The sequence below is a fragment of the Eulemur rufifrons genome, chromosome 2, assembly GCF_041146395.1.
Source record: "Eulemur rufifrons isolate Redbay chromosome 2, OSU_ERuf_1, whole genome shotgun sequence".
In the NCBI taxonomy this organism is placed as follows: Eukaryota; Metazoa; Chordata; class Mammalia; order Primates; family Lemuridae; genus Eulemur; species Eulemur rufifrons.
In genome coordinates this window covers 99,423,973-99,446,879 of record NC_090984.1, presented here as the reverse complement: position 1 = coordinate 99,446,879, position 22,907 = coordinate 99,423,973, and the positions used below count along the sequence as shown (strand labels likewise).

General features: G+C 46.0%; 1 protein-coding gene across 1 annotated transcript in view; it reads right to left on the bottom strand.

Moving 5' to 3' along the window:
* Window positions 1–22,907, bottom strand: part of RGS6 (regulator of G protein signaling 6) — a 541,364-nt gene that overhangs the window by 25,495 nt on the left and 492,962 nt on the right. The window contains exon 15 of the mRNA XM_069465091.1: window positions 17,685–17,871. Within this exon, the coding sequence (XP_069321192.1) occupies window positions 17,685–17,871 (187 nt within the window). The remainder of the gene's footprint in view (window positions 1–17,684; window positions 17,872–22,907) is intronic.

Genomic DNA, 22,907 nt, shown 5'->3' with positions numbered 1-22,907 from the left:
TGGAGGAAGCATCTTCCCCTTGTATGGTCATAGCCCATCCCATGAAGCCAGACTAAGGCTCCAGTGCTGTGGGGAATGGGCAGCTGGTCAGCTGGGAGGCAAGACTGGTCATTAAGAACCTCTTCCTTGGGTCCTCTCCCCAAGGAGGATATTAAAGGAGGAAGCAGAAGCCACCCATCAGCTGGGAGCACATTTTAGGGATGCCTGGCCAGAGGAAGCTGGAGCAATGTAAGGGCTCACCAAGACTCCCTCCCTACCCAGCACAAAAGAAAGTGAAAGCACAATTGCCAAGATGCAGTATCAACCTAAGTGTCCATCCATGGATGAATGGATAAAGGAAATGTGGTGTATGTATACAATGGAATATTATTCAGCCTTAGAAAAGAAGGAAATCCTGTTATTTGTGACAACATGGATAAATGTGGAGAACATTATGTTAAGGGAAACAAGCTAGGGTACAGAAAGAAGATACTGTGTGTCTTCACTTATACAGGCATACCTCGGAGATATTGCAGGTTTGGTTCTAGACCACCAAGATAAAGCAAACATAGCAATGAAACAAGTTACACCATTTTTTTGGTTTCCCAGTACATATAAAAGTTATGTTTATACCATATGTAGTCTATTAAGTGTGCAATAGCATCATGTCTAAAAATACATTGTATATACCTTAATGAAAAAATACTTTATTGCTAAAAAATTATTAACAATCATCTAAACCTTCAGTGAGTCATCTTTTTGTTGGCAGAGGGTCTTATCTTGATGTTGATGGCTGCTGACTGATCAGGGTGGTGGTTGCTGAAGGTTAGGGTAGCTGTGGCAATTTCTTAAAATAAGATGACGAAGTTTGCCATATCGACTGACTCTTCCTTTCATGAAAGATTTCTCTGTAGCATGCGATACTGTTCGCTAGCATTTTACCCACAGTAGAACTGCCTTCAAAATTGGAGTCAATCTCTCAAACCTGTCTGCTGCTTTAATCAACTAAGTTTATGGAATATTCTAAATCCTTTGTTGTCATTTCAATAATGTTCATGGCATCTTCATTAGGAGTCGATTCCAGCTCAAGAAACAACTCTTGTTATTCATCCATAAGAAGCAAATCCTTTGTCCACTAAGATTTTATCATGAGATTGCAGCAATTCAGTCATGGCTTCAGGCTCCACTTCTCACTCTAGCATTCTAGTTCTCTCACTGTTTCCACCACATGTGCAGCTTCTTCCTCCACTGAAGTCTTAAACTTCTCAAAGTCATCCATGATGGTTGAAATCAATTTCTTCCGAACTCTTATTAATGTTGATACTTCAGTCTCCTCCCATGAATCATAAATGTTCTTAATGACTTCTAGGATGGTGACTCTTTTACAGAAGGGTTTCAGTTTACTTTGCCCAGATCCCTCAGAGGAATCACTATCTATGGTGGCTAGAGCCTTATGAAATGTATTTCTTAATACATTGAAACTTGAAAGCAGAAATTACTCATTGATCCATGGGCTGCAGAATGGGTGTTGCATTAGCGGGCATGAAAACAACATTAATCTCCTTTACATCTCCATCAGAGTTCTTGGGTGACTAGGTGCATTGTCAATGAACAGTAATATTTTAAAAGGAATTTTTTTTTTCTGAGCAGTAGGTCTCAACAATGGGCTTAAAATCTTCCAGTAAACCATGCTGCAAACAGATATGCTGTCATCCAGGCTTTGTTTTTCCATTTATAGAGCACAGGTAGAGTAGACTTAGCATAATTCTGAAGGGCCCTAGGATTTTTGGAATGGTAAATGAGTATTTGCTTCAACTTAAAGTCACCAGCTGCATTAGTCCTGAACAAGAGAGTCAGCCTTTCCTCTGAAGTTTTGAAGCCAGGCATTGACTTCACCTTTCTAGCTATGAAAGTCTAGATGGCATCTTCTTCCAATAGAAGGCTGTTTTGTCGACATTGAAAATCTGTTGTGTAGTGTAGCCACTTTCATCAATGATCTTGGCTACATCTCTTGGAAAACCTGCTGCAGCTTCTCCATCAGCACTTGCTGTTTCACCTTGTATTTTATGTTATGGAGATGACTTCTTTCCTTAAACTTCATGAACCAACCTCTGCCAGCTTCAAACCTTTCTTCTGCAGCTTCCTCACCTCTCTCAGCCTTCATAGAATTAAAGAGAGTTAGAGCCTTGCTCTGGATTAGGCTTTGACTTGAGGGAATGCTGTGGCTGGTTTGATCTATCCAGACCATTCAAACTTTTTCCCTATCAGCAATAGGCTGTTTCTCTTTTTTATCATTCATGTGTCTACCGGAGTAGCACTTTTAGCTTCTTTCAAGAATTTTTCCTTTGCATTGATAACTTGGCTAACTGTTCGGTTCAAGGAGCCTAGCTTTTGGCCTCTCTTGGCTTTCAACTTGCCTTCCTCTCTAAGCTTAATCATTTCTAGCTTTTGATTTAAAGTGAGAGACATGCGACTCTTCCTCTCACTGAACACTTAGAGGCCACCGTTGGGTTATTAGTTGGCCTAATTTTAATATTGCTGTTAATCAGGGAATAAGGAGGCCCAAAGAGAGTAAGAGAGACGGGAGAAACGGCCGGTTGGTGGAGCAGTCAGAACCCACACATGTATCAATTAAATCGCTTGTCTTATCTGGGCACAGTTTGTGGCACCCCCAAAACACTTACAATAGTAACATCAAAGATCACTGATCATCATAACGGATATAATAATAATGAAAAAGTATGAAATATTGCAAGAATTACCAAAATGTGACATAGAGACACTAAGTGAGCACATGCTGTTGGCAAAATGGTGCTGAATGACTTGTCTGATGCCACAAATATTCAATTTGTGAAAAACACAACATCTGCAAAGCACAATAAAGCAACGTGCAATAAAACTAGGCACACCTGGGTGTGAAATCTGAAACAATCAAATGCATGGGGGAAGAATGCAGAACGGTGGTCACCAGAGGTTGGTGGGAGGTGGGAAGGATCAGAGAGATGTTGGTCAAAGGAAATAACATTTCAGTGAGAGAAGAGGAATAAATTCAAGAGCTCATCATGGTGGCTATTCACTATAAGGAAAACAATATATCGTATACTTCTCACTACAAACAATAAGTGTATGAGGCAATGCATATATTAAATAGCTTGATTTAGCCATTATACAATGTCTACATATATCAAAATATCATGTTGTACACCACAAATATATACAATTTTACTTCCCAATTAAAAAATAAATAAAAAGAAAGTGAAAGCAGAAAGCAAGAAATGTCCTGGTCTCATGTGGGGCCCTCTCTGTCTCATCACTAGTTGGACCCCAAAGAGTCCTTTTCTGGAACCAGATTTAGTCTTCCTGAGATAACCTGCATAGGTACAAAAGCAGGGTGGTTACCCCACTAATGGGAATGAACCCACTGCAAGGAATCAAGTGAAATTAAAAAGTGGCTTGGTCCTGAGACTACTTTGATAGTCCAGATGTGTTCTGATTTAACTAACTTAGTGGGGACATATCTCACTAAGTGTTTTTCTGCAAATTTCAGACAAAAATCCAGCCCACTCTAGTTTAAGTTCCTTGAGGGTGGGAACAATATGTTTTTATCCTCTATAGGCACATAGAGGGTAGCACAGGGTCAAATGTTAGTTGAATTGACATGGATTCTTGGTTCACTGAAATGCCTGTTTGAATTTGATGTCCGGCAAGGTTGCAGGCTCCACACTTGCTTTGGATTGTGAGTGGGTGAAAGTTCTGGCTCTCTGCAGGGAAGGAGAGTGAGGATTCCACTCTGCTCCAAAGAGTGCAAGGCTGTTGGTTTAGCTATCCCCAAAGGCCTCAGAGCTCAGACTGAGGAACATCACTGGTCTCTGCTTTCATTCGTTGTCTTTATAAATTGTTTTAACATTTACATCGTAGGTACAAATGTTAGCCCAGAGTAAAAATGACTCGCTGTCTCCTTCTTGTGTTGGGCATTGCTCTGTCTGGCTGACAGAGCTCCTGAATCATCTGGAAAGGCCTTTCGTAATGCCTGGACCCCCTCCAAACCCCTCTGCAAAGCAACAGGTGCCTGCTTCTTGTTCTGACTTCTCAAAGGAACCTAAGTCCCCAGTATATATCTCACAACACCCGCCTGTTCCCCCAAGAGAAGTAAGGAAACCTTCTCCAGCCCAGCCCTTCTGGCCTTGGCAACAAATTTCACCCCCAATCCAGCTAATTCCTATAGACTCATTGTGGGCAGGAAAAAACCTGATCCATTAAAAGAAAGAACTTGTCAATCAAAATAGAACAGGATAAAGCAGATGACTAAATGTTCATCACAGCAACATTCAGCAAATATTTATTAAGCATTTACTAGGTGCCGGGCACTGTGTTAGGCACTGAGATTACAGCCTTAACAAGACAAATATTAATAAGTCCTTGCTGTCATAAAGCTTAGATTCTATTAGGCAAGACAGACTTTCACAAAGATGCATTTAGCCAATTGAGCTTAAGGGCTGCAGAGAAGAAGTACCAGTGCAGGGTGCTATGAATGGGTGTCCCTGGGGATGGCCTCCCCTGCTTCGGGTGAGGGATGGTGGTCCATCAACCAGAAAGATCCTCGCCAAGGTAGAAAGATCTGAGTAGACAGAGAGAAATGTGTCTACTAATTCTGTGGGAAAGGGGGAGGGAGGGTCTGGTCTTGACAGGGACAGGAGAAAAGAGCAGCAAACAGTGGTGGTCTCCTCTCCAGGGAGGTCTACATGGGTCAGAGGCACAGTTTGGCACCATGCCCATCTTCCCCAGGTCATATGGCCAACTCCAAAGCCAGGTACCAAGGCAAGGATGGTGTGGGGAGAGGGAGGAAGAACACAGCCTCTTGGAGGATGGGCCACATGAGGCGGTCTTACCCCGCCAAGACCATCACTGGCCCTTGGCCATCACTTTGACAGTCTCGATCACCCTTCAAGGGAACAACAACCAGAGCAGTAATAGCAGATCCAAGGCACAGGTCTCAGAAAAACAGCATCCCAGAGCCTCTGCAGGTCTCCCATCCCCCCTGCAGGGCCCATGGCTTCAGCTTCCCTCTGGCCTGGGCCTCTCTTTCCCACAGCCTAGGGATCTGGGACGCTCCCTGCCCTGCTCCTCCGCCCCCAAGCAAAGAAATGCAGCCTTTGATGTACCCAGTTGTGGAGCTGTGTTCCTTCCCCCTTGCCAGCTTTGTCTAGGAAACACAAAGACAGCACACAGGGGGTGGGTGAGCAGAGAGCTGGGATTTTTCTGGGAATGAGAATTAAGATCGGACTCAGGGTCTTTGGCCATTTCCCAAATGCAATGAGTTTATCACTGCCAGGGACAGCAAGTGTACAAAGCTCTTGGCAGTGACCTCTACTGATTTATGAGGGTTTCTGGTTTGTTTCCCCTGTTCTGCAGACAACTAGTCTTAAGGGAAATGTACACCCAGAATCTGCAAAGTGCAAGGGAACCACTGGCAAAACCAGCCAAGCCCCCATGGAGAGGAAATTCCTAAGGGGCTAGAGAAAAAGAACTTCTCTCTGTCTCTGTCTCTGTCTCTGTCTCTTGCTCTCTCTTTCCTTTGTCTTATCTTCTTCCTTCCCTTCCTCCCCCACTCTCTCCAAGAGAGATGCTTGAGTGAGTTGACTATGAACAAGCAGAACTACCAGTGGCCATACCTGTCTTTGGACCCAGTGGAGTGGCACCTACTCCAGTGAGGATGAGGGTGGTTCTCCCAACATTGAAAAGCCAATGCTATAGGGCCCTAAATCACACCAATGTTTTAGCTGCAGTTCTCAGCGGTGGGAGGGAATCACACCCCTATGGTGGTTGACAGTCCTAGTTCAGGGCTGTCACCCTGAGACACTCCACCTTCACTTCCCCTTCTTGGGCCAGGATGCTCTGAGGATGATGAGGGCCTCCGCTCGCCTGGGGGCCTGAGGCAGAAGCAAACACAGCCGAGATCAATAGGGTCCGAGACACACCAGCGCTGGAGGAGTGAGCGGCACCGGCTGTCTCAAAACCACACCTGCTACAAATCAATCTTTTGCTGTGAGAGTCCTCATTTGGAAATCTCCTTTCTTTTTAGACAAAACCCAGTGGCTCTCACAAGAGGGGAAGGTACTCAGACAAATACCTGGGGCCTGGGCTGCAAGCACGCGGAGCACCCTCAGGGGCGTCCTCCCCTTGGCGGTGGGTTCCTAAGGCAGCGAAGACCTCATTTCCCAGCTTCGGAACAGGCTCTTGGCGTGGAGGACCACTAAGCCGGAGCACTGCACGCCGGCCGAGAGCTCTTCTTGCGGTTTTCGAGTGTCCTGTTTTCTTCTTGCAGGTGTATGTGCCTCATCTCTGCCCTCATACCCCGCTTCCTAGAACAACACCCTGACTTTGGGGGCTGCTGGGCCCGTGCAGTCCCTTAAAGGAAGACGAGGCTGCGGGACAGAAGGTGAGGTTGCCGGGTGGGCGGCGGCGAAGGAACTGGGCTGGGAGTTAAAGGCTCGGGCTCAGGTCCCGGCCCCGCCTTTCCAGCCCCGTCAATCACTCAACAAAACACAGAAATGTAAGTGGAAGCGCTGCGGAAACGATTATGCTTGTCAAGTCACAATGGCGCGCTCACGTAGCGACGGTCTTTGTGAGGGACGACATGCGGATGAGGCCGAAGTTTCTGGAGAGGGAAAGCAAAGAGGATTTGGGAGCAGAGGCTAGCTGTGCGATTTTAGTCGTCGGTGCTGCTTACTCTGAAGCAGCCATAGCTTTGAACAACCCCATTTTGCACACGAGGACACTGAAACTCTAACAGGTTCGTTAGCGGCTTGCCCAAGGTAAGTGCACAGCCAGGATTTGAACCCAGAGCTGCATGACCCCAAAGCTCACACTCTTCCCACTTTGACGTGCTGCTTTTCGTTGTCCTTGACTTGGGGTTCCCAGGGGAGTCAATGTTGCTCGGCTGAGACAAAGTTCCTCCCTGTGTGGTCACACGAACGTTAGGGGCCTTCTCTCGAGTCCCCAGTCTGAGTCATCCTGGTAGCAGATGTAGCGACAGCTCACCACTCACCATTCCCTTTTGGGAACGAGTCACACCTGCCACTGTTAGTGATAGTAACGGCCAAGACACCAGGGGTGGCCCAGGCCCTGGTTCCTCACCTACATGACCAGACAGGCCATGCACAACTTGCCTTGCAAACTTGAAGGAAGCTGTGAATGGAATTTGCAAGGTCCCAGCCTGGCAAAGCATTGAGGGCTAATGAGCCCTTAGGAAGTCCTTAAGTAGAGGTCTGCATCCTTGAGTCTCATCTTTCAAGAGACTCTTGAATATCTTAAATCAAAGGTCTTCCGAACTTAGGTTAGCTGAAGCCTAAAGGAAATTAACTTTTCTTCAATGTGGGTCTTGCAGGACAGCACACTGCATGGGGGGGGGGGAGGTGGTGCGGGGGAAGGACTTAAAGTGGATCACAAATCAGTATCCGCTTATTAAACACAGAAGAGGCAACAGAAAAGACCCCCCAGCAATATGGGCACCCACTTAAGTGAATGACAGTGGGCCGTTGCTCCTCATGGACACAGCGTTGGGTGACCACATGGATGTGAAAGGAGAACCCACATTTGGATTTCCCTGGCCTCTAAAGCAGGAGATGGGGGCCCTTTGTTTCCATGTAAGGCATCATTCAAGGTCACGAGAGGGTGTAAGAGTAAGTGATCGTTTGCCTTTACCCTGCAAAACATCTGCATAAACGGCTTCCATTGAACTGGCCAACGCGTGCAGTATTCTCATGCTGTTCAATCCCTATTCTTAGATAGGGGTAACTTCAAAGACAGCTTTTCATATTGTCTTTTACCTACCAAAATACCATGGGGTGTCAACTTAGAAAAGTGTTTTCCTTTTCCTCTTCAAGGTCAAGCGGTTTGGTGCAAAGAATCTATGCTTAGAAGTAGCAACAAAGTAATTTCGTAATTTAATTCTCTGACGCCTTCTCTCCAGGAACTACTGGTCTGTGTGGTATTAAACAGAACTGGATCGCAAACAACTGATTTGTTCTTTTCAAAATGTACCCCTCCCTCTGCTGTTCATCTCCCTAAAATAAAACCACCCACAGAATAAAATGAGTAACTCCTGGAGCAAGCAGTGCCATGGCATTCTTTATTAAAATAAGTCTGGCCTGGGAGCCTACCAGGAAATGCCCTCCAATAGAGGATTAATACCAGGAAACTTGGTGTGGTCTTGTGATATTGGCACATGATGCCACCACCTCCACCACTGGAGCAAAGATGAACAGACCTTATCAGGCTAGGAAGACTTCCACTTCTGAGCAATCTGGGGGAAACATAAAATTGTATTCCACTGGGCTTTGGCTTTTCAACAAAGCAAACGTTAGAAACCTTGCATTCCTTACTCAAGTTGCTTTTAAACATGGAAGCTTAGGTGATAATATAAATTTTCAGCTAGAGGATTCTTGTCTTCTCATGGTGGGCATAGACTTGGCATCTTTCTCAGCTCTCTTCTCACCCCGACCTCATTCTGGCCTTGAGGTTGCCCTTTGGTCATTCCATGAATTGAGGATGGCTGAGCAGAGCTTTGCTCACTCGGATTGAGGACTGCTTAAGGGAAGGACCTGCCTAACCATCTGCATAATCCCAGAGCCTAGAGCATCTGGCACTTAGCAGGTATTTCAAGGTTTGCTGACTTGGCATGCTGTAGAAATTTAATTTACCCAGCATTTATTGATATCTACTGCATGTGCTCCCCCAGGTTGTTTGGTGAGACTCTTTAAAGTTGACAGCTAAGGGACAAATTGCACCCTTTCCCTTTTTTTTTAATAATAGGCACAGCTGAGAATGTTATAATTCTGGACTGAGTTGTCAAGGAAATTTTTTAAAACCTCAGCTACATACAAAGCATTACCGAATGTGGTAGGGACTTATAAAAGGTTAAGAAGACCATATTTCTGCCCCCACCAAAGAACTTCCAAATTCAGAGACCTGGAAGGCTCAGACACTCCAGGTACAGAGCAGGGTGGGCGTCTCAGCAGCTGTCACAGGTCAGGAAAGCAGTGGACCTTAGACAACTAGGAAGGCCAGGTGAGAACCCGCAGGGACCCACACGGGCTGGGCTGGCTCACCCTATTCAACTGTCAATCCATTTGAAGAACGGATTTCCAATCCAATCCAATCTCAATAAAGTGCTTTCTTAGACCTGTTTTGTTTTGTTTGTAAAGAATAATGTGCTCTTAGTCAAGCTCTGCCTGATAGCAAAACGCCATCCAGGCCTCCTATTTCCTATGTAATTTCCCTTGGCAGAGAACTTCATGCCCCACAGGTCAAGGTCTTCCGACTTGAAAGGGAGAATGGATGTTCATGAAATGGATGGATGGGCAGATGGACAAATGATTGAATGGGCCCAGGGACACAGTCCTTGGAACATCCTTGGCTACTCTGAGACTTTTTAAACTGAAGCCAAGCAGCCACGGTGCCAGCCAGCGGACTCCTGTCTCCTTCTAGAGCCTATGGAGGCTCTGGGAAGAGGTAAATGCTCTAAGAGGAAGCCTTAGGTTCACAACACTTCGGGTGGTGTAATTCTCTACTCCAAAAACTTCCAGCAGAGCTTCAGACTACATGCCCCAAGAGTCATCTCTTTCTCTGGGCTCCAGCCCACTCTGCTCACTACCTGGGATGCACCCTCTGCCAGGTCAAAGCCTCAATGCTTTGCTACTGTCTTCAGGATGAGAAAGTGCAAATTCCTTAGGGTGACACTCAACTACCCTCCCCCCCGCCCCCCTCTGCCAATGCATTCTGTTCTTATATCCTTTTCCTACATTTTTTGCCTTCCAAAGGCAGATATTTCCTTGAGAGACTTTCTTCTGGATCTAGCTTGGAATTATGAGACTGCAGAGAATACTAAAGCCATTAATTTTTGTGAGTTCACACTTACAAATATATACAGCACTTTTTACTTTTTCGAAGAAGTTGCAGGGCTATTAGCTCATCTGATTTCTCTGACATCCTTAGGGGGCTGTAGAGAAGACATCATCCTCATTTTATAGATGAGGATAGAACGTACAAAAGGTCAAGGCCCTGGCCTGAGGCCACACAGCACGTAGGTAAGAGTGCAGGTCCTCTCGTGCCCCACAGTTGAGAGCACAGAATCCAATCCCTGGCATAGAGAACTGAGTCCTTAAAAAAAAAAAAAAAGGAACAAAAATCATGGCCCATTTTTCTCCCTCCCCTCACAAGGCTAAATCCATGAAATTGGAACAACACAACAAACAGCTGATGGCTATGGTCACAGCCCACAGAACTTTATGGAAGATTTGGTCTTGGCCCAAATTTTCAAAAGAGCCAAAGAGATCAGCAAAACACAAGTGTAAATGCTGGGCCCATGCTGACAGGCTGTCTTGTGAAATATTTCCACAGGAAGCAAACACAGGCAATTAACTTCGCTGTAACAATGCATGTGGTCAATACGAAACAAAGCCCTCGGCTAGAGGCCGGGCCCCACCCCCCACCCCCACTTCCAGTGACTTCGTACATCTGGTTGGGCCCTCACTTAGGCCACTGACCGCTAACGTTAGGGCACATGACCACTGTGGGGGGCACCTGAGAACCATCGTAACCAGCTGAGGAAGCCACCCAGAGCTCCTGCTCTGAATGGGGGGTTCAGAGGGCTTAGCTGTCACCATCTCTATTTAGCAGATGGGCAAACTGAGGAGAGAAAGTTTAAAGTACTTAAATGTACAATTGTAGGAAAAGTGTACTGCAGACACAGGATCAGAGTCTGCTTCCTGGCTCTGGTTCCTTTTCTAGGGACTAGAGTTTCTCCAGGTCTCAGTGGGACGACCAAGCCCTCATCACTAATAATCCAGGGAGGGTGCGGTCTGAGCAGCAGATTTGGTTGGGAGACCTGAGTGCAAGGCCTTGCTGGTCATGGGCTGCTAAGGATTTCAACCTCCTTTCCTTACCTGGAAACTTCTGAACTGCACCTGCTCTGCCGGTGCAGGCAGCCAGTGCCGGCTGGGAAGGGTAGGACAGCGTGAGCATCCTGGTACTGGCCGACTTCTGCTCTGTAGCACCCAACTGTGATATAGAGACATTCGCAGAGATTGCTGTGTTGCCATGACTGCACCGAAATGAAGTCGCCTCTGACCTACTCTCCCCATAGAAACCAAAGATTAACCATTCCCAACCCTGCATCCTGTTTTCTGAATTTCTTGAAGCATTTCAATAGTTTTCATGATGTATTATTAAGTACAGCAGTCGCAAACTACAGCCTATGGTTCAAATCTGGCCTGCCATCTATATCTTTATGTCTCATGAGCTAAGAATGATTTTTACATTTCCAAATGGTTGGAAAAAAATTAAAAGAAGAATTATTATTACATTTTTTAGAGACAGGGTCTCACTCTGTTGCCCAGGCTGGAATACAGAGGTGTAATCATAGTTCACTGTAGCCTCGAACTCCTAGGCTCAAGTGATCCTCCCACCTCAGCCTCTTGAGTAGCTGGGACTACAGACATAAGCCACCACCACTGGCTCGCAGGATTAGAAAAGACAATCCTAAAATTCATATGGAACCAAAAAAGAGCCCGAATAGCTAAAGTAATCCTAAACAAAAAGAACAAATCTGGAGGCATTACATTAACTTGAGTTTAAATTATACTACAAGCCTATTGTAACCAAAACAGCATGGTACAGGCATAAAAGTAGACATATAGATTAATGGAGCAGAATAGAGAACCCAGAAATAAAGCCATATACCTACAACCATCTGATCTTCAACAAAGCAGACAAAAACATACACTGGGGAAAGGACACTCTTTTCAATAATTTGTGCTGGGGAAATTGGATAGCCATATGCAGAAGAATGAAATTGGACCCCTACCTCTCACCATATATAAAAATTAACCCACAACGGATTACAGACTTAAACATAAGACCTGACACCATAAAAATTCTGTAAGAACAGCTAGGAAAAACTTTTCTGGACATTGGCCTAGGCAAAACATTTATGACTAAGACCCCAAAAGTAAATGCAACAAAAAACAAAAATAAACAAATGGGACTTAATTAAACTAAAAAGCTTCTGCACAGCAAAAGAAATAATCAAAAGAGTAAGTAGACAACCTATAGAGTGGGAAAAATACTTACAAACTATACATCTGACAAAGGATCATATCTAGCATCTACAAGGAACTCGAACAACTCAGCAAGACAAAAATATACCACCCCATTAAAAAGTGGGAATCACATGAACAGGAATTTTTCACAAAAGGATATACAAATGGTCAACAAACATGAAAAAATGGTCAATCATCAGAGAAATGCAAATTGAAACCACAATAAGATATGATCTTACTCCAGTCAGAACGGTCATTATTAAAAAGTCAAGAAACAATTGACATCATTGTGGATAGGAATGTACATTGGTACATTTTCTGTGGAGGTCAGTATGAAGATTTCTCAAAGAACTAAAAGTAGATCTACCATTCCATCCTGCAATCCCACTACTGGGTGTCTACCGAAAAGAAAAGAAATCATTGTACCAGAAAGGTGCCTGTACCCATATGTTTATTGCAGCACAATTCACAGTTGCAAAGATATGGAATCAAATGAAGTGTCCATCAGCTGATAAGTGGATAAAGAAAATGTGATATATATACATATATATCACAGAATACTTCTCAGCCATAAAAAAGGATGAAATAATGTCTTTTGCAGCAACTGGGATGGAACTGGAGGCCATTATCCTAAGTGAAGTATCTCAGGAATAGAAAACCAAATACTGCATTTTCTCACTTATAAGTGGGAACTAAGCTATGGCTACGAACGGGCATACAGAGTGGTGTAATGGAGACTGGAGACTCAAAAGGGGGAGGATGGAGGGGAGAGGAGGGTGAGGGATGAAAAATTGCCTATTGGGTACAACGTGCACTATTTGGGAATGGGTACACTAAAAGCTCAGACTTCACCACTATACAAAAACCCAAAACTCCACTTATTCTTCTAAAGCTATTGAAATAAATAAATAAATATTTCAAAGAGAAGTATATAATATTAAATTCTATGAAATTCAATTTCACTGTCCATAAATAAAGTTTCTGGGGGACATAGCCACACCCCCTTATTTATGTTGTTGACATTGTTATATTGTTAATTGTAGTTGTTTTTATTAATATATGGCAGAATTGAATAGTTGTGACATAGACCATATGACCCACAAAGCCTAAAATTTGTATTATCCTGCACTTTACAGAAAAAGTTTAGTTGTTAAACTGCCCTCTAGTTTCATGTAAAAGGAAGCTTACAGAATCACCCTATTTGCATAATCAACCCAGAATTCATACCGTTGAAGCTCTAACCCCCAGTGTGATAGTATTTTGAGGTGGGGCCTTTGGGAGGCAATTAGGTTTAGATGAGATCATGTGGGGGGTCCCATGATAGGATTATTGTTCTTACAGGAAGTGGAGGAGAGACCAAAGCTCTCTCTCTCTCCTGCTGTTAGGACACAGCAAGAAGGTGGTGATCTGCAAGCCAGGAAGAGGGCCCTCACCAGGAAGCAAGTCTGCTGGCACCTTGATATTGGATTTTCCAGCCTCTAGAACTGTGAGAAATAAATGTCTGTGTTTTAGCCACTCAGTCTGTGGTATTTTGTTCCAAGCACACCTTACATATACCCATACACACAAATTGAGGAAGAAAATATACCAAAATAGGGGTTATCTCTGGGTGCTGAGATTACATGCAATTATTTGAATTTTTAACATATATTATTTTAATATATGTTAAACATATAAGTATAAAAATATTAATGACATGAAGAAAATAACATAGTAACTATTTACCCTATCTTCCTGTGGGCCAGACCTGTTAGTGGGTGACACGCTCACTTCTGGTCCCCCTTCTACCCCATGCACAGGTTCCACTGTATCTCTGTTCTACAGATGAGGAAGGGATGACTCAGGGCATTTAAGCAACTTGCTCAAGGTCACTCTGCTAGTAAGAAACACTTTGTATATTTATGGTGGAAACACATTTAAGAAGCAATAAGGAACAGGCTGAAAATAGGGATCGGTTTAGGAAGAGTGTTTTATAGGAATTCATGGGAGACCAATCCTAACAGATAATGAGGAAGATAGGGATGCTTAAGACATCCTCGTGTCTAGTCTGCCTCCCAAGATTGCTGTGGAAATGAGATATGATGTGTTTGGAAGTACCTAGAAAATGGCCGAACAATGTACTAATGAAAGCTGGTTATTAGGAAACTTGTCACGGCACAATATGCTGACTTCCCAAGTTCTCCCATCAAATCTTTCTTGAATTAGAAACAGTATAAATGTTCAAGAAGAGAGGGCTGGTTGACTAAACTATGATACCTCTACACAATGGAATAATACTATGCAATAATTAAAAAAAAACAGGAAATAATCATACTATTGCTCTAGCATTGGCCTTACAGTTTTGGGACTGCTCCGTGGTGATGTAGGATAAAGCAAATGAGTAATTATGCTGTGATCCACGGTGTCCTTGAGAACCAGGATTCTTAGCATAGAGAAAGGAGGCACAGATGGAAGAAGAGGTTAAATAAAATCTCCTGTAGGTCTGAATTTGAATTGAAAATATCAGTTTGAACTCATGATATATTTTTATTGCAAACAACAATATATTCCTAATTCTGTCCACTGAAAATGATGAACAATCCAGGAACAATGAGCACGACGCCTAAGTGCCTAGATTGTGGCCTCTAAAAACCGTTTCCCACTAAGAGGAATTAGGGATCCTTAGAGACCCAGCTTATTCCAGGTCTAGGGCAGAGCCTGGAACATCTTAACTCCCTTGCTATTTGGATATCAAAGTCAGAAGGAGCCAACTGGCCAGAGATGGTACAATCCAAGTATCAATAAAAATAATAAGCAGAAGAAATTAAAACATATCAAATATGTTTAAACTCATGAGTTTACAAAGATACTAAAAACAAAACAAAAACCCTAATTGGTTACGATAAGAAGATAATAGTAAACCACTCATTTTTTGAAAACTTTTGAAGCAAATAAAGGAAAAGAAATCAAACATTTATCCTGCCTTTTTTTTTTTTTTTACATGAACTGCACTGCTAGTTAATAAAACAGTAGTTGAGGGAAGTTTCTATCTATGAAAGCATTATAGCTAATAAATGAAGAATGATAAAATTAGAACATCGCCATTTAGTAACTCCTAATTAACTAATGGATCTAAGCAATAAATATCAATGGCTACTAAAATGACAAAAAATGAGATAGGTACACATTGTGTGCCTTCTAATAAAGAGAGTACAACACAGTCCATGAAGTAGTTTTGTCCACAAAAATAAAACCTAAATCTGATTAAATATCTAAATCAAACAACCAATTTATAGGAAATATAGATGATAGAAGAACATGTTAAATAGCACCACAGGTCTGCAATCAGAAAAATCCAGACCTTGGAAATCTTTCCAGCACAAAAGATCCAATTCCTTCATCAAATTACAAAGGGCACCTAGAGATTAAAAGACACTCAAATGTCGATCTACTACAATGTGTCCACCTTATTTGGATTCTGATTTTATTTTATTTATTTATTTATTTTTTTTTTTGTTGAGACAGAGTCTCACTTTGTTGCCCAGGCTAGAGTGAGTGCCGTGGCGTCAGCTTAGCTCACAGCAACCTCAAACTCCTGGGCTTAAGCGATCCTACTGCCTCAGCCTCCCGAGTAGCTGGGACTACAGGCATGCGCCACTATGCCCGGCTAATTTTTTCTATATAGATTTTTAGGTGTCCATATAATGTCTTTCTATTTTTTTTTTTGTAGAGACGGGGTCTCGCTCAGGCTGGTCTCGAACTCCTGACCTTGAGCAATCCACCCGCCTCGGCCTCCCAGAGTGCTAGGATTACAGGCATGAGCCACCGCGCCCGGCCTGGATTCTGATTTTAAATAAAGGTTTTAAAAAGGCATTTATGGGACCTCTATATGTTTGAACACTTACCTGACATTTGATGATATTAAGAGATTATTGCTAATTTGTTAAGATGTGACAGTGGTATTGTGTTAATGTTAAAACAAAAGGGTCAGTTTCTCCCAGAGATACATACCCAAGTTTTACAGCTGAAATGATACAGTGTCTTGGATTTGTTTTAGAATAACCCAGCGGCAGGTGAAAAAGTAGGCGAGGATACAGATAAAATGAGATCAGTCATGTATTGATGGGTGTTGAGGCTGGATGAGGGTCTACAACGGATGGTTGTTTTGCTATTTCTACTTTTCCACATGTTTAAAAGTTTTCATAATACAAGATTCAAGTAAATCCTCCTTGGTGTCATGCTCAGAGCGACACACTGTGTGCATGCCTCATGGGTCTGCCCTTGTGTTCCAAGACTAATGGAGAGTTGAGCTTGGTGCTTCAGATCGATCACCTGCGCAGGGAACCCCATGGAACTCCTCTGTTACCTTTGTCCCTGGGCCGTGTCAATACGGTGCTCGGGAGCACAAACGCACACCGGAATATCTCAGGAGAAAAGGAGTTCTCATGACTCCTTTTGCATTTTGCTTTGAAGCTGCAAAGGGTGTGAAAGGGTCATGATTTCATGAGGCAAAGACACGGAACTCCAGAGAACCAAATCTGCCGGCGTAGAAATTCGATGGAGTTCTATCGAAAGGTGCTTATAATGTTGAAGTTAGTAGGTGTTTCTGTCCTGACGTTCTCAGCAAATGACAAGGCAAATCCGGTGACAAGGGACACTGGGTGTGTTCTCATACCATTATTTGCCTTGGTGCAGCTACACTGAGTTTCCTAAAGTAGATAATAACGTCTACAGGAGGGCAAACTACCCAAATTCTCTACTGGGGACCCCACAGGTGAGAGAAATGAGGAGTGAGGTCTAGGAGGTAAGAGCAAAATCTTAAGCCCTGTCACTGGGATGGTGAAAGCAAATAAAAATTAGGGGCCAGGAAATAAGAAACCAATCCAATGCTTATGTTTAGAAATGCACCTCCCAGCCCTCAAGATTAAACCTGCTGTTTGGGGTAGCTTCTGTGTCTTTCGCCAGCCTCACCAGCCTCTGTGAGCAACCTAATTGTGTCATACAGGGTGGGCTTGCTTTAACCCTAGAGTTCACCCCTTTGGGGCACTTCTCGTACCGTTGAAATTGCCTGTTTACTTGTCTGTCCTCCACACCAGCCTGTAACCTTGTCGAGGGCACAGGCTTTAGTCTATTCTTTGTGGTGTCTCATCACGTAGCACAGGGCCTGGAATATAGATGTGCTCAAGGAATATTAGCTGCATAGTTGGAAACCACCATGGAAGCAGTGCAGAGCACTGGTTTGAGTGTGGGCTTCACAGTTAGACAGATGGAGGTTTGACTCACAGCTCTGCCAACTCACTATACCTCCTTTACCAATGCTGTGTTAGGGTTTTCAGATTCGACTACTGACTTACTATAAGACTTTAGATTTTATAAAACACTTTGAGATTTTCCTGGAAAAGGTAAAGCATGTAACTCAAAATTTCAGTTTCTAGGTAATAACACAACTAATCTAGGAAAACAATCCTGGAGTTTTGCTGTGTGCCTGTCTGGAATGGTTTCTGTTGATGGACTTACAAATAATAAAAGCTGAATTCCAACTACCCACCGTACCTGGGACTTGTGTTAATGGGCCAGGTGGTGAAGTGGACAAATGGACACAACCATTCAAGTAGATAAGCAAACCTGGGCGTCTTCAAATGTGTATCTCCCTCCGTCTTTGACATTTTGACTGGTTATCTCGTAGCTGTGAGAGTCCAGGTTGATTGCACTTGGGGCCCCTGGGGCCAGAAACTCTTGCCAGATTTCTTCCACCCTTTTGGCCACATCCTGTAGGGGTTGTTTCTTGAGATCTTGGACAGCCAGCCAGAACCTGAAGTGGAAGCAGAAACAAAGTCTGTTCGAGGGAGCTCAGCACCTGAAACCTGCTGGAGATGGTCCCAGAGCTGATGTCCCATGAAACTCCTTATACTGCATCCCTCAGCCTCCCCTGATGCCACTGCAGGTCACAAAGACCATGGGGACTGCTGAAAACCCAAAGGGTGTTCCACTATTGTGGAGAACGGATGTGCACATTCAAAGGCCAATGTGCTTCTGGTTATCCAAAAGAGATTTCTCTCCCTCTACATCCAAGTTCCTCCACCCCAGCACCATTGCCATTCCATGCTGGACAATTCTTTGTTGTGGGGGCTGTTCTGTGCATTGTAGGATGTTTAGCAGCAACCTTGGCCTCTACCAAGGTTGTCATCTATTATCACTAGATGACAATAGCACCCCTGCTTTTCGACAACTCAAAATGTTTCCAGGCATTACCAAATGTCTCCTGGGAGGTGAAATCACCCTGGTGGAGAACCACTGCTCTACATAGGTGCCACGACACAGACAACACGAGTCCCTTTGTCAAATCTAGTTGGGACCAGTTGCGGGCGTCAAAATGAAGGAAAGGTCAGAGAAGCAGGCAGAATCCTGCAGTCATAGAGAATGTGCGAGCTGGGATGAACCAGCTGTTCATGTTACAGATGGAGAGACCCAGCCCATTCACATCAGTGTTCAGCATTGTGCTTGGCAAACAGTAGGTGCTCCATAAATGGCTTTCAGATTGAAAATGGGCTCATCTGGAATACTGTTGAAGAGGCATACGTGGGGACTTCTCTGCCAAAAAATTCTGCCAGGGAGCAGCCACTGGGAGGTCACGTGGGAGCTCTTTTCTGCTGAGAGCAGCAGCCACCAGAGCCAAAGCGTGACAACAGCTCCCAGGTCCTGAGGATGGTTCCCACGGCAGCCTTTCAGCAGGACCCAGGTCTGGGTGGCATGCCCTTTGCCCCGTGAGTGGGACAGGCTAGCTTCCCCATCAATGAGACAGGGGGACAGGTCCCAGGTAGCTCCTGCAGTCACTGCAATCACAAGTCGTCTAGCCGATGAAAGGGAAGGGACGAGAAAAGCTAACCCACGACATGGTGGAAAGCGCATTCAGTCTGTCATCGAATTTCACCCAACGTAAGATGTACTTTTTTTTTTTTTTTTTTTTTAAAGGTTAACCATGTTTTTCTGTTGTTCAGAGAAATGTCTTTGGAGCCAAGTGCACAGCTCGCAGGTGTCACTCAGTGGCAGACTGGGGTAATGCAGCTGCGTTTCCATGAGGCAAGAAGGCGTGTGCGTGTGCGTGTGTGTGTGTGTGCATGTGTCTGTTTTCCCAGAATGCTGGGATTCTAACGATCTCCTCAAAGAGAGCCCTCGTGGTTCCTGCACTGATCCTGCAGAGCCAAGTGCAGGGCAGGGAAGGAGACGACCTCACTCCCTCAGAGGACCGGGAAGCACGGTCCTGCCCTCATCCTGTCTATGGCGTTGTCTCGAATTGCTGTCTCTTTCTGGGTGTCTCTTCCTCATCTGTAAAATGGGCACAAAGTGGGTGGAGGGACATGTGGCAGGGGTCTGGAGAACTTCCCATCCCAGATTTAACTCAGAAATGCTTTCTGGTCCCAAGCTGAGGAGGGGGTCAGTGTGGCAGCCACAGGTTCAATACTGCCCCATTGTGACCCCTTGGATTTCACTTCCCTGGGCAGAAGCTGTCAGAGGCTCTTGCTGCTGCCATCTGGCCTCCCCCACCCTTCAGTGCCAGGCTCTTTCTTTCTGCCACAGGATCCTGGGACCTTACTTAGGTCCTTCTGGCTACCAGAGGAGAGGACAGCAGCTGTGTGTCTTTAACTGGAGTCCAGAGGGGCGGGTGCGGAAGAGTTTGAAACGAGCTGTTAACCTGCGGGGTTGTTCACGTGGGCCCTGGAAGCTCGAGCTGGGGTGTGGGTCTCCTCCCTCTCCCAGGCCTTTCCCTAGGTTCCTTAGGGCCTCTGTCCACCGCTAAGGTCTGCCATGGAATGGGGGAGGGGCCAGAAGGCTTAAAGGCGACAACAGACATCCGGTGAGGAGAGTACCCTCAAGCCTTTCCCTGCTTGGAAGACGGGGTTTGATGGGCAGGTGAAAAATTTAGGAAACCTGGCTCTATAGAAAGAAGCTGTGTTGATTTTAACAAAGACTGGAAGGTGTGCTAAGGGGCAACTCTCCAAAGCCTAAGCCAGTGAGTCCTCCTCGACCACATGCTGGGCAGACGGGACAACTGGCTCACTCAGGGAGTCTCCTCTGGGCTGAATGCTGGGCTGGAAGCAACCTTCTGGGTCAGCACCTATCCCACACCCAGCAGGGCCCTGCAACTTCTTGCACAAATGGATGAAGCCAGTGATCTCCTGTCCCCTCAATCAATGTCCTATAGGACGTCACCTTCTGTCACCTCTGTCCCTTGCTCCAGTCTGCTCTGAGGAGGAGCTTTTGGGTCCCTCTGGGAAGGCCCTGAGGACGCCGGCTGCTTCCAAGCTCTGCAGGCTCCCTGTGCATCCGGAGTCCTGAGGGTCCCTTTCGCAGGGTCATTTGGGAGCCACACGAATGCACGTCACTTAGGTGGATATATAGGGAAGATCTGGAGCTGACGTCAGTGCAAACGTCAGAATCAAATTTAATAAACTTTTATATGAAAAATTAAAAGGTTCCCTTTGGCAAATAAAACCAAGAATTACAAAAAAGTAGAAGGAAAAACAGCAGGCATGCTGGGGGTGGGGAGCAGGGGGAGGGGAGGGTGTCAGGGTGACATTCCCCAGACAGCAGTTTTCTCTCCCCACACATGCGGGGACTTTCCTCAGCCTTTCGTCTGCCTTGGAGATGACCCGCCTCGTCCCTTTCAGGTGACAGCAAAAATGCTGTCACAACGGCATCTGACATCCCATATGTGTTTACATTCCCTGGCTTCGAAAACCTTTGTGTCAATTTGAAATTCAGAACAGGCTGTGGTCTCTGTTTGCCATCTCCAAGCCCCACAGGCCTGAGCTGGGAGCTCCAAGCCCGGGCTGTGTGGCCACACTCCCCCCACACAGAGCCACCAAAGCCCCGTTCCGCCCATCTACTGCCCACGGGAGGCCCACTGAGGCTTGGAAGCCCCTGCTCTTATCAAAAGCCTGCAGGTACTGCTCCTCCCCAACGGCGCAGGCAGGGAGTAAAATGCCAGCAGCAGCGGGTGTCAAATCCACCCATCCTGCACTAAGCCTCCGTGGCTTGCAGCACAAGGGCCGTGGTGACTGGCGGGCTGCAAGGGCTGGTATCTGGGAGACCACCTGTCCTGCCTCTGGTCCCTGCCAATCGTCGGAGCAGCGGGAGGCAGCCCCTGTGCCGGCATTTGATCTGCGTTACTGGCTCAGAAACGCTGGTGGGGAAACTGGCCTTCAGGGAGAGCCAGGCTGGGCTCGTAAGCCACTGGGGCGAAGCAGTGGGGACAGGGCTTGAGACCGTCCAGGGGGTGCCCCGGGGGGCCTCCTTTGTCCCCAGGTGCCCACAAGGATTGGGGTTCTCTCTTGCAGGCTGCCGGCTGGAGCAAGAGAAACCGTGTAGCTGTTGGTCATTCTCCACCCTGCCAGGAGGTCTGGGCGGCCCCTCAATCACCAGTTTCCATATCTTTTCATAAACTAGAATTTTCAAGGGTTAGTAAATAAATACAGCTTTTGGTTCGTTCCCAGAGAAAAACCAAACTCCACGGCAGAAGAAAGTGTTTCTGTGCCCCCTGCTGGTCAACCAGAGACTCGGGAACAACAGCTTAAACTTGATTTTGGCCTGGCTGGGCTGAAACTCTGGGGTGCCTGCACTAGGAGCCCCCAGCAGCACGGCCAAGCTGGTGAAGCTCACCGGGCAGTGCCGGCAACGCTGCCAGTGGCCGTGGTGTCATGGGAGTCACGTCACCTCTGCTCTGATCAACCGTGTTCTGGTCGGTGGAGGGTCCCACTGGGCCTACTGAGCCGCATGAGGTCTTCCTGGGACGGGGGGGCAACTGCCAGAGACTGGAGCTCTCCATGCAAACCGGGCACCCCCCGTGTTCTCTTTTAATTGCTTCTCCCTTCAGCTGACACCGCGTGGAACTCGGATCATCAATCTGCAGGTTAGAAGAACAACTACATTCTCTCAGGAGATGTTACAGCTCATAAAAAATGTACAGGGGATGCTCTTTGCTGTGAGTTTTGATTTTTAACTCGTGCTCTGCCATGTGGCAGAGGGTGTGGAGCCAGGGATGTGGGAGGGGGGGCAGAGGTGGCAAGGAGCGACTGTCACCATTCTGGGAAAATGCCCAGAGAAGGGGGCAGGACGTGGCCACATAACTTAGCGGGGCGCCCCACTTTGGAACCTTGCAGATGCAAAGCTGTGAGCTTCCAAAGGCTCTCAGCAAACAGCTGTCTCCGTGGGCCTGCCCAGTGTGAAAGGAGCCCTGGGCTCGGCTCCGGGTGGGTTGGGAAAGGAGGAAGAGGGGCAGCCCCTGCCACAAAGCGCTCACAGCTGCAGCAAAATGCCTTGCTGGCCGCGCCCCCTCCGTCCCTGGAGACAGTGCCCCTATCTCAGCTCACAGACTCACCCAGAAGAAAACGAGCAAAAGGGACTTCAAATTCTATTATAGCTTCATAGAAATCATTCCTTAAAGGATCCAGGGTGACACGTTGAGGCTCCTCCGTCCCACATTCTTAAGCTCTGCTATAAATTCGGCCACTTGCCTACTGAACTGGGCTCTGTGTGCTGTGTAAAAATATTAGGCTCTAAGCACCCCTTTCCCTAGAGAGATGCGAGGGAGCGCGGAAGGACGGATGTGGAGAGGCACTTTGCGATTTATCCACGTGGGTTCTGGTCAGTCTCTTTTCCTGACATGGTCCAATGCCGGCAGCCTGGGCCCCTGGCCAGCCCTGGGGAGAAGGGACGACCCCAGCACGGCCAGCACAACAGATTGGCAGGGTCCTCAGTCGGCCCTACTGCACAACTCCCAGGGGCCACCGTTTCCATGGACCAAGGTGGAGGTGAGTCTGCCTGAGCTGGAAAAGGGGAAACGGGGTC